Raw genomic sequence first — 13,268 nt, 5'->3', positions numbered from 1 at the left:
TATATATATATATATATATATATATATATATATATATAGACAGAAGGCACAGGATGAGTTGAATATGAAGGGATGATATCTAAAAAAATAACATTAAGGGATAAGAGAGGAATATATTGAGAGAGAGAGAAAGGGAGAGATAGAATGGGGTAAATTATCTCGCATAAAAGTGTCAAGAAAAAGCAGTTCTGTAGGAAGGGAAGAGGGGGCAGGTGAGGAGAAATGAGTAAATCTTGCTCTCATCGGATTTGACCTGAGAAGGGAATACCATACACACGCAATTGGGTGTCTTACCCCACAGGAAAGAAGGAGGAAGAAGATAGAAAAGGGGGGACTATAGAAAGGAAGGCAGACAGGGGGAGGAGGTAATCAAAAACAAATACTTTTGAAAAGGGACAGGGTCAAGGGGGATAGGTTAGGAAGGAGCAAAACATAGTCTTTCACAACATGAGTATTGTGGAAGGGTTTTACATAATGATATGCATGTGGCCAATGTTGAATTGCTTGCCTTCTTAGGGAGGGTGGGCGGGGAGGGAAGAGGGGAGAGAATTTAGAACTCAAAAGTTAAAAACAGACATTCTAAAACAAACAAACAAAAATGTTTTTGCGTGCAACTAGGAAATAGGATACACAGGCAAGGGGGCATAGGAATTTATCTTGCCCTACAAGAGAAGAAGGGAAAGGGGGATGGGAGGGGAGTGGGGTGACAGAAGGGAGGGCTGACTGGGGAATGGGGCAACCAGAATATAGGCCATCTTGGAGTTAGGGGGCGGGTAGAAATGGGGGGAAAATTTGTAATTCAAACTTGTGAAAATCAATGCTGAAAACTAAATATATTAAATAAATTAAATTAAACATGTAAAAAAAAAAGAAATGATGACCATGCTGACTTCAGGGAAACCTGGAAAGACTTATATGAACTGATGCTGAGCAAGGGGAGCAGAACCAGGAGAACAGTGTACGCAGTTACAGCCACATTGTATGATAACTAACTTTGATTGATTTGGCTCTTCTCAACAATGCAGGGTTCTAGGACATCCTAAAGGTCTCATGATGGAAAGTGCTATCCACATCCAGAGAAAGAATTACAGAGTCTGAATGCAGATTGAAGGAAACTATTTGCTCTCTCTCTTTTTTGTTTTGTTTTGTTTCTTCTTTCTTGTGGTTCATTCCTTTGGTTATAATTCTTTACAACATGATTAATGTGAAAATATGTTTAATGTGAATGTATATGTAGAACCTATATTAGATTGCATGCCATCTTGGTGAGGGGGAGGGGAAGGAGAGGGAGAAAATTTAAAACTCAAAAGCTTGTGGAACTGAATGTTGTAAAATAGAAATAAATAAGTAAATTTTTTAAAGATTTAAAAAAAGATTTTTAAAAGAGAAATAAAGTGTCTATCAGAACATTAACATTTTAAAAGAAAATTTATTCCCTTCATTTGAAACCTTGGAGTCTTCTATCTTTATAAATACTTGCTGCAAAATTAGGACTTGTGTGACCAATAACATCTTATCCCAGAAAAATCTTTTCTCCAGTCCCTGAATATGAATCCAGAAGATGCAAACTGCATCTCTGTTAGTTTTTGAAAGAACTTTTTGATTGACTTCTTGAAGATTTATTTCTAAAAGCAACATGTGTGAATAATATTATTGTTTCTTATTTCTTGAGATGGAAAAACTTCCTAAGTTAACTTTGTATGTGGAACTAGATACATTCATATTCGTTGCACCATAAAGTTATGTGCTTGTATGGTTTAAAAAAAAGACATGCTTATAACAGATAGTAAGCAGAATGATATGTGCAAAGCATGCTTATAAAAGTATTGGATTCAAAGTTAGAAGACTAACGTTCAGATCTGTTATTTACCTTGGGCAAATACCGACCATCTCTGAGCCTGGGTTTTCTCATCTGTAAAATGAGAGTATTAGGTTAGATGGGCTTTCAGGTTCCTTCACATTTTAGATCCTATGACTTATGTACATCACTGTCGATGAAATCCATTTGCAGTTGCAGAATTTTCTTCTTTTTATTTTTTTGGCTTTTAAAATAATTTTTTTTAATGCTATCAGTAACTTGGCAAAAAAAAAATGCCAGGTCATTCTTATGTCTTGTGTTCATTTGTTAACTATTAACCATAGCATTCCGTTTAATTGCTTTAAAGATATCCATTTAGAAATGAATTTGTACATTGTTGAGATTTGTTGAGATTTTAATTTTAAAAATTGCTTTGTAAGTAATTAGCCTAATTAAAAGCAGTCTTTTTATAGTGAATAGAGTGCCAGACTGAGAGTCAAGAGAGAACTAAGTTCAGATCGTTCCTAGCTGTGTAATCATGGGCAAATCATTTAACTTTTCTGATCCTCAGTTTTCTTATCTGTAAACTGGGGATAATAACCAAATCAATAAGCATTTATTAAGTGATGATGTGCCAGGTACCATGCTAAGTGCTGGAGGACTGGACAAACAAGACAGTCCCTGCACTCCAGCTCATATTCTATTAGGGAAGACAACATATGAAAATATATATCAGGAAAAACTTCATCCAGAAAGTTGTACTTAAGCTGAGTGCTGAAGGTAACAAGGCATTCCAGGGGACAAGGTGAGGAGAAAGTATATTCTAGGAATAGGGGATAGCCAGTGCAAAGACACAGTGATACACAAGGGATTGTCATGTATCAGGAAAAACAAAAATGTATGAGGTGAGAAAAGTAAGTTGCATTCAGTTCGTGAAGGGTTTTAAATGCCAGAGGACTTTATATTTGATTCTAGAGCTAATAGGGAACTTCTCAAGTTTATTGAGTAGAGAAGTGACATCATCAGACTTGGCTATTTCACAGGGCTGTCTGGTGGATCAGTCAATCAACCGGTATTTATTAAGCAACTACTGTGTGGTGAAATGAGATAATGTGTTTAATTGACTTTGCAAACTTTTTAAAGAATTATACTCATTCATCTATCATTATTATAGGATAAAAATGTTCACATGTAATTTAAATGGAACAGAGTTTGAAGGCCATTACTATTTCTCGAATATCCATTTTGAATTACATGTATATTTTAAACTTTTTTCTAAACATTTAATATTCTGTTTTATGGTATTTCAGTATTGGTAGATTGTTGAACCTCAGCTATAAACAAGGTAAATGTAAATGAATTTTCTGTAGGAAAAGTCACTAGTAAAATATAATTCTTGGGTTGTTACACACTCATGTTTTTCATGATATAAATTAGATGCCTTTTCCCCTTAGTGCTATTGGTGAATATGATAAAGCCATCCAGGCTTTTAAGTCAACCCCTCTGGAAGAATTCGATGACATCATAGGTCTTGCACTGGCTTTATTCAAGAAAGGACTTTTCCAAGAGAGCAGCAAAGGTGAGTCTATTGCTTGAGGCAAAGAATATATTTTCCCAGGTTTGATTAGAATTTATCTTTGTACTTTTAAATGCTTTGTCATAATTATTAAGTTAAAACTTTTGATATCTTAAGTTGATGAGCTGCTTTTTAATGGTGGACAAAAAACAGGTTAGCCTTTTGGGTTTTCCTGGGGCATGCTAAGAGATTTGCTACTTTTATTGGGCCATTAGACATTTCTGTTACCCAAAACTCCGTTCATAGCCTGACTCATTTATTGTGCCATTGGTTCTAAACCTTTGAGTATCCCATGGCTACTGAAGTGGAATTATATCTGGCCCAGGCTGTGTCCTAGAGTAGGGTGCCTCCAAACCTCGCTGGGAAATCTGAGGGTAGGAGAATGGTTGGATGGTTGAGAAAGAAATCTCACAAAGCACCTTTTTTGGTCCAGCTTCTCAGGGATCACCATTGTAGTAATTTAGCCAAATGAATCACTAATCCTTATTGTATTCCTTGAAAACAAGGTAACAATTAAGATGTACGTTCTCTTTCCCTCTGTTTTAAAAATTCCATAATAATTGGGATTACTTTTCATGCCATTTCATTTTTGTTTCCAATTCACCTTAATTAACAGCCTATGAGAGAGCCTTGTCCATTGTTGAATCAGAGCAGGACAAAGCTCATATCCTGACGGCCCTGGCAATAACAGAATACAAACAAAATAAAATGGACATAGCCAAGACATTACTATTCAAATGGTATGTATAGTTGACATTAATGTTTAGTCATGTTTATGTCAGGGGGTGACTAGGTTGAAATTTGTGTTTATTCTGAAGCAGAAACAACATTATTGGAAACAGTGGTCGTTGACCCTTTGATTATGAGCTATTGAACTATGAGGCGGTGTTAGGGACATAATATGCCTTCTTAGATCTTAGCAAATTATTTTTCTTATTATGGCAATACATACTTTAACTGTTTCTGTACTTTTTGAAACAGGACAGTTAGGAAACAGCCCATCAGTATTCTTTCTTGACTTACTAAAGTTTTTTTTTTCTCCAGTCAGTAAGCTTTTGTTCAGTGCCTACTATGTGCCAGGCACTGTGGATAGAAAAAGAGACATAAGTCATTCCTTGCCTTTAAGGAACCCACATTTTTATGGAGGAGACAACAAGCAAACAAATATGTTCAAACAATTATGTACAGGATAAATAGGAAATTACAAAGGGAAGGTGCTAGGAAAAGAGGAATTAGGAAAGGCTTTCTATAGAAGATGGGATTTTAGTTGGGACTTGAAGGAACCCAAGGAAACTAGAAGGCAGAGATGAGGAGGAAAAGCATTCCAGCATGGGGGACAGCCAGAGAAATGTACTGAGAATCAAGAGACGGAGTATCTTGTTTGAGGAACAGTGAGGAAGCCAGTGTCATTTGATTGAAGATTATGTGGCAGAAAGTAAAGTGTAAGAAGATTGGAAAGGGAGGAAGCAGCTATATTATGAAGGGCTTTGAATGCCAAACAGGATTTTGTGTTTGATCTTGAAGACAACAGGGAGCTACTGGAGTCTACTGAGTATGGAGTGGTATGATTGGACTTGGCTTTGGGAAAATCACTTAGGTGATAGAAAGGAGAATGTATGGAAATGGGGAGAGACTTGAGGCAGGCAAATTCAGCAGCAGGCTATTGCAGTAGTCCAAGGTGTTGGCAGTATCAGAGGAGAGAAAGGCACATATTCAAGAGATGTTGCAAAGGTGAAATCAACATGTGTTGGCACTAGATTGGATATGAGGAGGTGAGAGATAGTGAGGAATCAGGATTGCTCCTATATTGTGAGCCTGAGGAACTGGGAAGATACTGTTGCCTTGTAAGTAAAAGGGAAGGTAGGCAGGGGAAAAGGTTTAGGGGGAAAGATAATGAGTTCTGATTTGGACATGTTGAGTTTAAGCTGTGTATGGAACATTCCTGAAAGTGAGTTGGAGATGTGAGATTGGAGGTCAGCAGAAATTGGGACAAAAGAAAGGTAGATTTGAGAATCATCAGGATTGAAATGATAATTAAATCCATAGGAGTTTTAGACATAAAGAGTGATATCACAAGCAAATTAGAGGAGCATGGAAAAAATTTACTTATAAGGTCTATGGATAAGGGAAGATTTAATGACCAAGTAAGAGATGGAGAAGATGATGAGAGGTAAAATGAATTATTTGGATTACATGGAAAGAAAAAGGTTTTGCAGGAACAAAACTATTGCAGCCGGAATCAGAAGGAAAGAAGGAAACTGGAGGAAATTTTTTTTTACAAAAATTTTCTCTGACGAAGGCCTCACTTCTCAAGTATATAGGGAACGGAATCAAATTTATAAAAATCAGAGCCATTTCCCAATTGAGAAATGGTCAAAGGATATGAAGACAGTTTTCAGAAGAAGAAATCAAAACTATCAACAGTCATATGAAAAATGCTCTAAAATCATTAATAATTAGAGAAATGAAAATTAAAAGAACTTTGAGGCCCACCTCACATTTATCAGATTGGCTAAAATGACAAATAGTGGGAGGGATGTGGAAAAGTAGGGACACTAATGCACCGTTCATGGTCTGAATGGGTCCAACTATTCTGGAGAACAATTTGGAACTGTGTCCAAAGGGCTATAAAACTGTCTTAACCTTTGACCCAGCAATACCACTACATCTATACCCGAAAGAAATCAAAGAAAAAGGAAAGGACCTATGTATATAATACTTATAGCAGCTCTTTTTGTGGTGGCAAAGAATTGGAAATTAAGAGGATGCCCCTCAGTTGGGGAATGGCTGAACAAGTTGTGGCATATTGATTGTGAAGGAATAATATTGTGCTGTAAGAAATGATGAAGGAGATGGTTTCAGAAAAACATGGGAAGACATATATGAACTGAAGCAAAGTGGAGTGAGCAGAACCAGGAGAACGTTGTACACAGTAATGGCAAGATTGTATGATAATCAACTGTGAATGACTTAGCTACTCTCATTGATGCAGTTATCCATGATAATTCCCAAGGACTCATGATGAAAATGCTGTCTGCCTCCAGAGAGGGAACTGATGACCGCTGTTAAAGTGCAGTGAAACATATTTTTTCTCACTTTATTTTTCTTGCTCTTTTTTTCTTTACATCATGGCTAACGTAGAAGTATGTTTTGCATGACTTCATATGTATAATGAATATTATATTGCTTGCTTTCTCAATGGTTAGGGGAAGCACTGGATGTTGGAAGAGAATTTATAACTAAAAAATTGTTAAAAGGCAGGATATTTTTTGTTTTGTTTTTCTTAGATTACCAAGCAGAATAGTTTAGTAGGAGAGGAAAGCAGACCCAGGACAGAGCCTTGTAAGACACCTAGGATTAGAGGGCATGATCCGGATGAGGATATAGCAGTAGAGATTGAGAAGTAGTGATCTGAGAGGAAAACCAGGAGAGAGCGGTGTCCTGAAAAGCTAGAGAGAAGAGAGTATTAAGAAGGAGACAGTGACCAGCAGTGTCAGAGGCTGCATTAAGGTCATGAAGAATGATGACTGAGAAAAGGCCATTGGATTCGGCAATTAAGAAATAAGGACTTTCATCAAAATGATGAGCTTGGAAGCCAAATTTAAGAAGAGAGTGCAAGGAGAGAAAGTAGAGGCATATATTGTAGCTGTCCTTCTTGAAATGTTTAGGCACAAAGGGCAGAAGAGATAGAGGATGATGACAGGAATGGAAGGATCAAGGTTTTAATGAGGATGGGAAAGACACAGGCATGTTTGTAGTAGGGAAGATTGAAGATAAGTGATAGGGCACTCTGTTAGAGGGGACAGAATGAAATGGGATTGCTTGTGCAAGTGGTAGATTCAGCCTTGGTAAGAAGTAAGGCTACCTCTGTGTGAGACAAGGGTGAAGGAGAGGAATGTCTGAATGATATGAAATGAGGAAGGAGCTCATGATGGATGGCTTCAATTTTTTCTGTGAAATATGAGGCAAGATTCTTAGCTGAGAGGTTGGGGGAGGAAGAGCCATGGGAGACTTGAGGAGGGAAGAAAAGTCTTGGAAGAGCCATGTGGAGAGTGGGATAGTGAGTTGATAAGGGAGTGTAGAAAGATTGCCTAACAGCAGTAAGAGTCCAGTTGAGGTTGTATAGCATAAATTTGAAGTGGACCTGGTCAAAACAGTTGCCTGGTTTTATTCACCTCTGTTCAGTAGCATGTTTATAGGAATGAAGGTGAAGTATGGTGAGAGTCACTGAAGGCTGACTTGGTAGGCTGCAATAGGCGATTGTAACAACAGTGTGGCTAGCAGTTGCTATAGGGGTATAAGACCCAACAAGACCAGCAACAAGAGCTGCCAGCACACGTTCTTTGATCTGCTTTTCTAAGGAAAGCAACGTTAAGGGGTTAACAATCTCACTTTAATCAGACATACATATATCATTCACTTAGTTCAGGGGGAAAGGCCAGCACCCTGAACTTCAGAGCAAATACAAACAGAGAATATCAGCAGATTAAATAACACAAACCAGTAGACAGACTTCTAGCTTTCTGTCCAATATCAGAGTACGTAGTTATAAGGGAATCACCAACATCTGGGTTTTCAAGGTTGGGAGTGGCTCTGAGTTTATATACCCTTCTTAGGGTCGGAAGGCTTTACACCTAGTCAGCGAAAGGGTGAGGGCCTGGGGCTTTGCACCTAGCAAGACTTAATCAAAGGCACTTGATTACTTTAGCATTCTAAAAGAGAAAACAGTTAAAAAAAAAAAAAGTCCCGTCCCGATTACCATTACAGGGATGTGATTGGGTTAAGAAGCAGCCTTGGTGAATTCTGATGGAGATTCTTATCTTCTCCTTTCTCTATATGATCAGGAATCTTTATTCCTGTTTCATGCTTCTGGATTTAGGATCTAAATTTTTATCTAGTTCCTGTCTATTTTATATTTTAGGTTTTTTTTTTTTTAAACATTCTCAGAGGTGGTTTCTTCTTTTTTGATGAGAATTGAATGAGAAAACTGAGAATTCAAGAATGGTACACTGTTGGTGGAGGTACAGTCACTTTTGAATGTTTACTCTGTATTTATAGTGAGTACTTTTTGATGTGGAGAAGTCAGGAGGGTAATAGGAGAGGTGGAATATAACCACATAAAAATCTTCGAAGGTATTTACAAAGATACAAACAAGTAAATTAGAACTGTATGCTCCTTGAAGGCAGGAACTTTATTCTTTGTAACTTTAACATCTAACACCAAAGTTTGTATTTTAACATCTTATAGTAATACATCTTTGTTGAATGAATAGTAGATGGCTAAAATACCTAAACAGTGAGAGATAGTTTCGGTTCAGTAATGTTGAATTTGATGAGGTAGACTTTTGTAAATTATAGATACTAAATATTGTTTGCATTGAAGGTGATTTTTTTTCCCTTTTGAGTCAGTGTACAGAATGAGCTTTGCGCCTTTGTTATGAAGTTTAAATTTGTATTGTTGCATTCTCTTCTTTCTTTCTGGCATCCTTTTCTGATTGTTAGTGTTGTCTTTTACTGATTTTTAACCTTGCTTGGGCTATATTTCTAAATACATCTAAATTCCAGGCATGTTTTCTTACTCTTGTTTGTTTCTGGTAAGCTTGTTTCCACAGAATATTCTTATATAAATTAGAATTTTAATGCTTATTTACTACTACAGAGAGCTAAACATATTGCTCTGTACCTCCATTAATGCTACATTGAGTCAACAGGTATGTCATTTACTGACATTATTCATTGATAATAACTGCTTTCATTTAATTCTTCTGAGTGCTTTTTGAAAGACTTCTGGGACAGGTATCACCCAAAGTTCATAGTAATTACCAGGAATATTCCCAAATTTTATCCTAAGTTTATAGGTCAGAAGCATGGTATAATGGAAAGATCACTGGCCCAGAACTTGGGAGTCCTGGGTTCTAAGCTTCATTCTACCTTTCTCTGGGAAAACTTGAGTAAGTTGCCCGACTTCTTTAGGCCTGTTTCTTTATCAGTAAAGTGAAGTGACTAGAGTAATGCTCCGTCAGGTAAGAAATTCTCATAAGTCTTAGGTGTTCTTTGTGTATATTAATAAGGTTTTCTATCCATCTTTAGTTTAGCCTCAAGAAAACTAAATCAAAATTTCACAGGAGATGTTTATGTCCATTGACACAATTCTCCTTAAGCTTTACATTTCATTAAGTCCAAAAAAAAAATTGATTGGAAATGTGATAGAGATGACTGAAATTTGTACCTTATATACAGAATTCTGGTTTCAGCAATATTGTGCTAATTGAATGGAAGCTTTTCTGGGGAGCCATGAGAAATTAGGTAATTTTACATTGAAGAAACTATTTTTTCATCCTCTGTCATGCATTTCAAGATGGTTATTGAAGGCAGACATCTTTGCCAGAATTATTTCAGCAACTTCTCAAGAGTTCCACAGAACTTGACTCAGTATTTTTAAGGACTTTAAATAATTGATCTGGGAAGAAAGGGTGAACAGGTGTCTTTCCCTCCGCTCCCCAAGACCAAGAATCAGTGAAGCACATAGATTTTTGTATATGTAATAGTAGGAGTTTCATTGTCCAGAGAAATCAGAGGATTTGCTCTGGTGAGATGTTTTTAGTAGAAATGATTTTTGGCAAAGTTTCTATGACAGGTAATTGTCAAACTTCCTGGAAATTGTACACAACTGTCCTGTTTTTTTTTTTCTCTTTTCTGAACTTACAGTTCTATCTTAAAGGAACCAACCACCGAAAGTCTTCAAGCACTCTGTGCTCTGGGGCTGGCAATGAAGGATGCCACTCTCTCAAAAGCAGCACTTAATGAGTTATTAAAGCATGTAAAACAGAAAGATGATAATTATCAGAGGTGTCTTATTACATCAGCTGTTTATTCATTACAAGGTCGAAATGTGTCAGTGCAGAGACAAGTGTCAAAAGCTGTCCACAGGTAAAAATCTATATTTGAGAGCTTTGAATTTCATTTAATACCTTTAGTATAAAATCTTAGTGAGCATATTAAAATGAGGTAAGTCATTATGATGTGAATAGAAACCAATCCCTTTTAAATGAAGGGCTTACAATATTGACAAAGCTTGCTTCCCACCTTCAGACAAAAGGGTTTTGTTTTTGTTTCCTGAGAGAAGGGGTTTGGAGGTAAAGGGTCTGGCAATGTGACAACCTTGGGCAAGTTAATAAAGCTTGAGGTGCCCCAGGCTTCTCACTAACACTACAAATTACAGATGAATTGTCAGTCTGAATTAGTGGAGGGCCTACACTGATAAAGTTACAGATCTGAACACTTCCATCTGCCCCAGTAAATACATAAACCCATTTGAGAAGATAATAGTCTGCTCTCATATAAGCATTTTCACTCGCAGTCTGACCAAGCCAGTAAATTGGAGTTACTGCAGTTTCCTTTGGTAGTTTAGTTCACTGCAGTCTCTTCTCACAGATAACCATTTTCTATGTAACTTAAATCTGACCTTATATATGAAACTCCTTGTGATATTTAAGGCAAATAATTGCTTGGATATTGAGACCATATAGTACACTGGATGATAGAGAAGTAGTCTTGATCTCAGGAAGACTGGTTCAATTCTTCCTCTTTTGTCAGTTCACTGAGATGACAATGGACATGCCACTTAACGCCTCAGTGCCATGAGTAACTGTATAAGCCTCTTAAATTGTAGAAGAACTGCTTCATTGCATGGGTAGAGGGAGTTTCCTCACCTTTATCTCTCCCCTTTGATGACAGTCATTTGGTACTTTCAGAGAGATATTGAGTCTGTTAACAAATGGCCCTTGGGCCCTGAAAAGGACCTGAAATGAAAGAGTCTGATCAGAGATTATAAAAGCATTTATTGTCTGAGAAGAGTTTGCATAAATGGAGCAGAGAGGTAGAGAGATCTTAGCTGCTCAAAGGGAAGTGGGGAAAAGGGTGAGATATTTATGGTTTCTAGAGGTTTTCAGGCAGGGAGCATTTTCAGTGGGGCCTGGAGGGTGTGTGTGGACATGTCTGTAGGTACAATAAAAGTAAGATGTTTGGAAAGTCCTGAAATTGCAGCTGCTGCTCAAGGTTGCCCTTGAGCTGTTCAAGGCTGGTCCAGTCTCTACAAGCATGTCCGAGTTCAACTAGAGTTCATTTCGCAAAGGATCACTGGTATATCAAGCAGTTTGGGGCTTCATAAGCCTTTCTGATTGACTAGTTATTGTGTAACTCTGACAGATTAGTGTAGTCATTAGAGACCCCATGTTAACAAGCCATACAACAGACAATAACTTATGTGTTTTTTTGAAAATTGGGAACTTTGTATTGAGCTAGGAACATGTATCATGAATTCGTTTTATACAACTAAAATATTTTTATACTTAAAGTTCTGAGGGAAATGAAAATTGAAAATATTTTTGTTTTTGTTTTGTTTTGTTTTTGTTGTAGTAGATAACTCCATTTTAAACTTTGTTACTTTTGCTTTCTTCTATAGTAACCCAGCAGACCCTGCCCTTTGGTCTCTCTTATCCCGAGTGGTACTTCAGTATACTCCACGAAATGCCCAAGTAAGTTATTCCCTAAAGTCTACCAGAAATAGAAATAATATATGCCATTGTATTGTAAGTGTTACAGTTTTTAAGTACGTTTTACAACTATCTCACACAATCTCAGTGTTAGAGGGGTCCTAGGTATTCCATCTAGTTCAATGCATGCTTAGCTAAGAATCCCCATTATAACATCATTAACATGTGTTTATCCAACTTACATTTGAAAACCTCTCGAATGAAAACCACTTTCTACAAAAACGATTCATTTTTCCTTTTTGTTGTTGGTGGTCAGTCATTTTCAGTCATGTGTGACTGTTTGTGACTCCATTTGGAGTTTTCTTAGCAAAGATATTGGAGTGGTTTGCCATTTCCTTCTCCATATCATTTTACGGATGAGAAAACTGAGGCAAACAGGGTTAGGTGAGTTGCCCAAGGTCACGCAGCTAGTAAGTGTCTGAGACTAGATTTGAACTCCAGAGCTAGTACTCTATCCACTGTGCTACCTTGCTGTCTCTGATTGTTCAGTAATTGTGAAAATGTTCCTTATATTGAACTAAAATAAATATCTCTTCAAATTCTATCCTTTGCTCCTACTTTTGCCTTTTGAGCAAAGAACAAGTCTAATTCTTCTTCCATGTGATAGCTGATAAAATACTTGAAGGCTTTTACTATGTCTAAGTCTTCTTTTACGGGTCAGATGTTCCCAGTGCTTTCAGTTCATTTTGATATGGCCGTAATCAGCTTATCTTTTGGTTATTTTCCAGAGTTCTTCCTAAAATGTGGTGTCCAAAAGTGGATAGAGTACTGCAAATATTTGCCCAGGGATGAGTATAGTCAGTGAAACTATAGCCCTTCTCCTCTTGGGTACCATTACTTTTCTTAATTTGGTCAAGGATAACATTTTTTGCTTGCCAGGAAACATTTTCAATTCTTATTAAATATCTAGTCCACTAAGACACCTCTGACTTTTTAATAAAAGTTGTCCATCCACATCACACCTATGCTGTCCTTGTGAAGTTGATTTTATGAACTCCAATGTAGGATTTTATGGTTAGCATTCTAGATTTAAAGTCAGGAAGGTCTGAGTTGGAACCTTGCCTCAGATACTTCCTATCTGTGTGACCCTAGGCAAATCCCTTAACTGCTCTCAGCCTCATTTTTCCTCATCTCTAAGATGAGGATATTAGCTGCACTTGCCTCACAGGGTTGTTTTGAGGTTCAAATGAAAAAAAAATAGTTTAAATATTTTGAAAATCTTAAAACACTATATAAATGTAAAAGATGATAAGATGGTGCCTATTCAATTTCAATTTATTAAATCCTTGTCTTAGCCTTTTTGGAGACTTGACTTTGTTATCCACTGGGTTAGCCATCC

At 37.0% G+C, this 13,268-nt stretch overlaps 1 protein-coding gene across 4 annotated transcripts in view; it reads left to right on the top strand.

Moving 5' to 3' along the window:
- TTC37 (tetratricopeptide repeat domain 37) overlaps positions 1 to 13,268 on the top strand; it is a 122,014-nt gene that overhangs the window by 76,443 nt on the left and 32,303 nt on the right. For all 4 annotated transcript variants that reach the window (XM_036767420.1, XM_036767412.1, XM_036767403.1 and 1 more), the window contains 4 exons: positions 3,253 to 3,377; positions 3,991 to 4,114; positions 10,083 to 10,304; positions 11,839 to 11,911. In XM_036767420.1, the coding sequence (XP_036623315.1) occupies positions 3,253 to 3,377; positions 3,991 to 4,114; positions 10,083 to 10,304; positions 11,839 to 11,911 (544 nt within the window). The remainder of the gene's footprint in view (positions 1 to 3,252; positions 3,378 to 3,990; positions 4,115 to 10,082; positions 10,305 to 11,838; positions 11,912 to 13,268) is intronic.

Source organism: Trichosurus vulpecula, chromosome 1 (assembly GCF_011100635.1).
Source record: "Trichosurus vulpecula isolate mTriVul1 chromosome 1, mTriVul1.pri, whole genome shotgun sequence".
Classification (NCBI taxonomy): Eukaryota; Metazoa; Chordata; class Mammalia; order Diprotodontia; family Phalangeridae; genus Trichosurus; species Trichosurus vulpecula.
The sequence above is the reverse complement of the archived record's forward strand: the minus strand, read 5'-3'. Positions and strand labels throughout refer to the sequence as shown.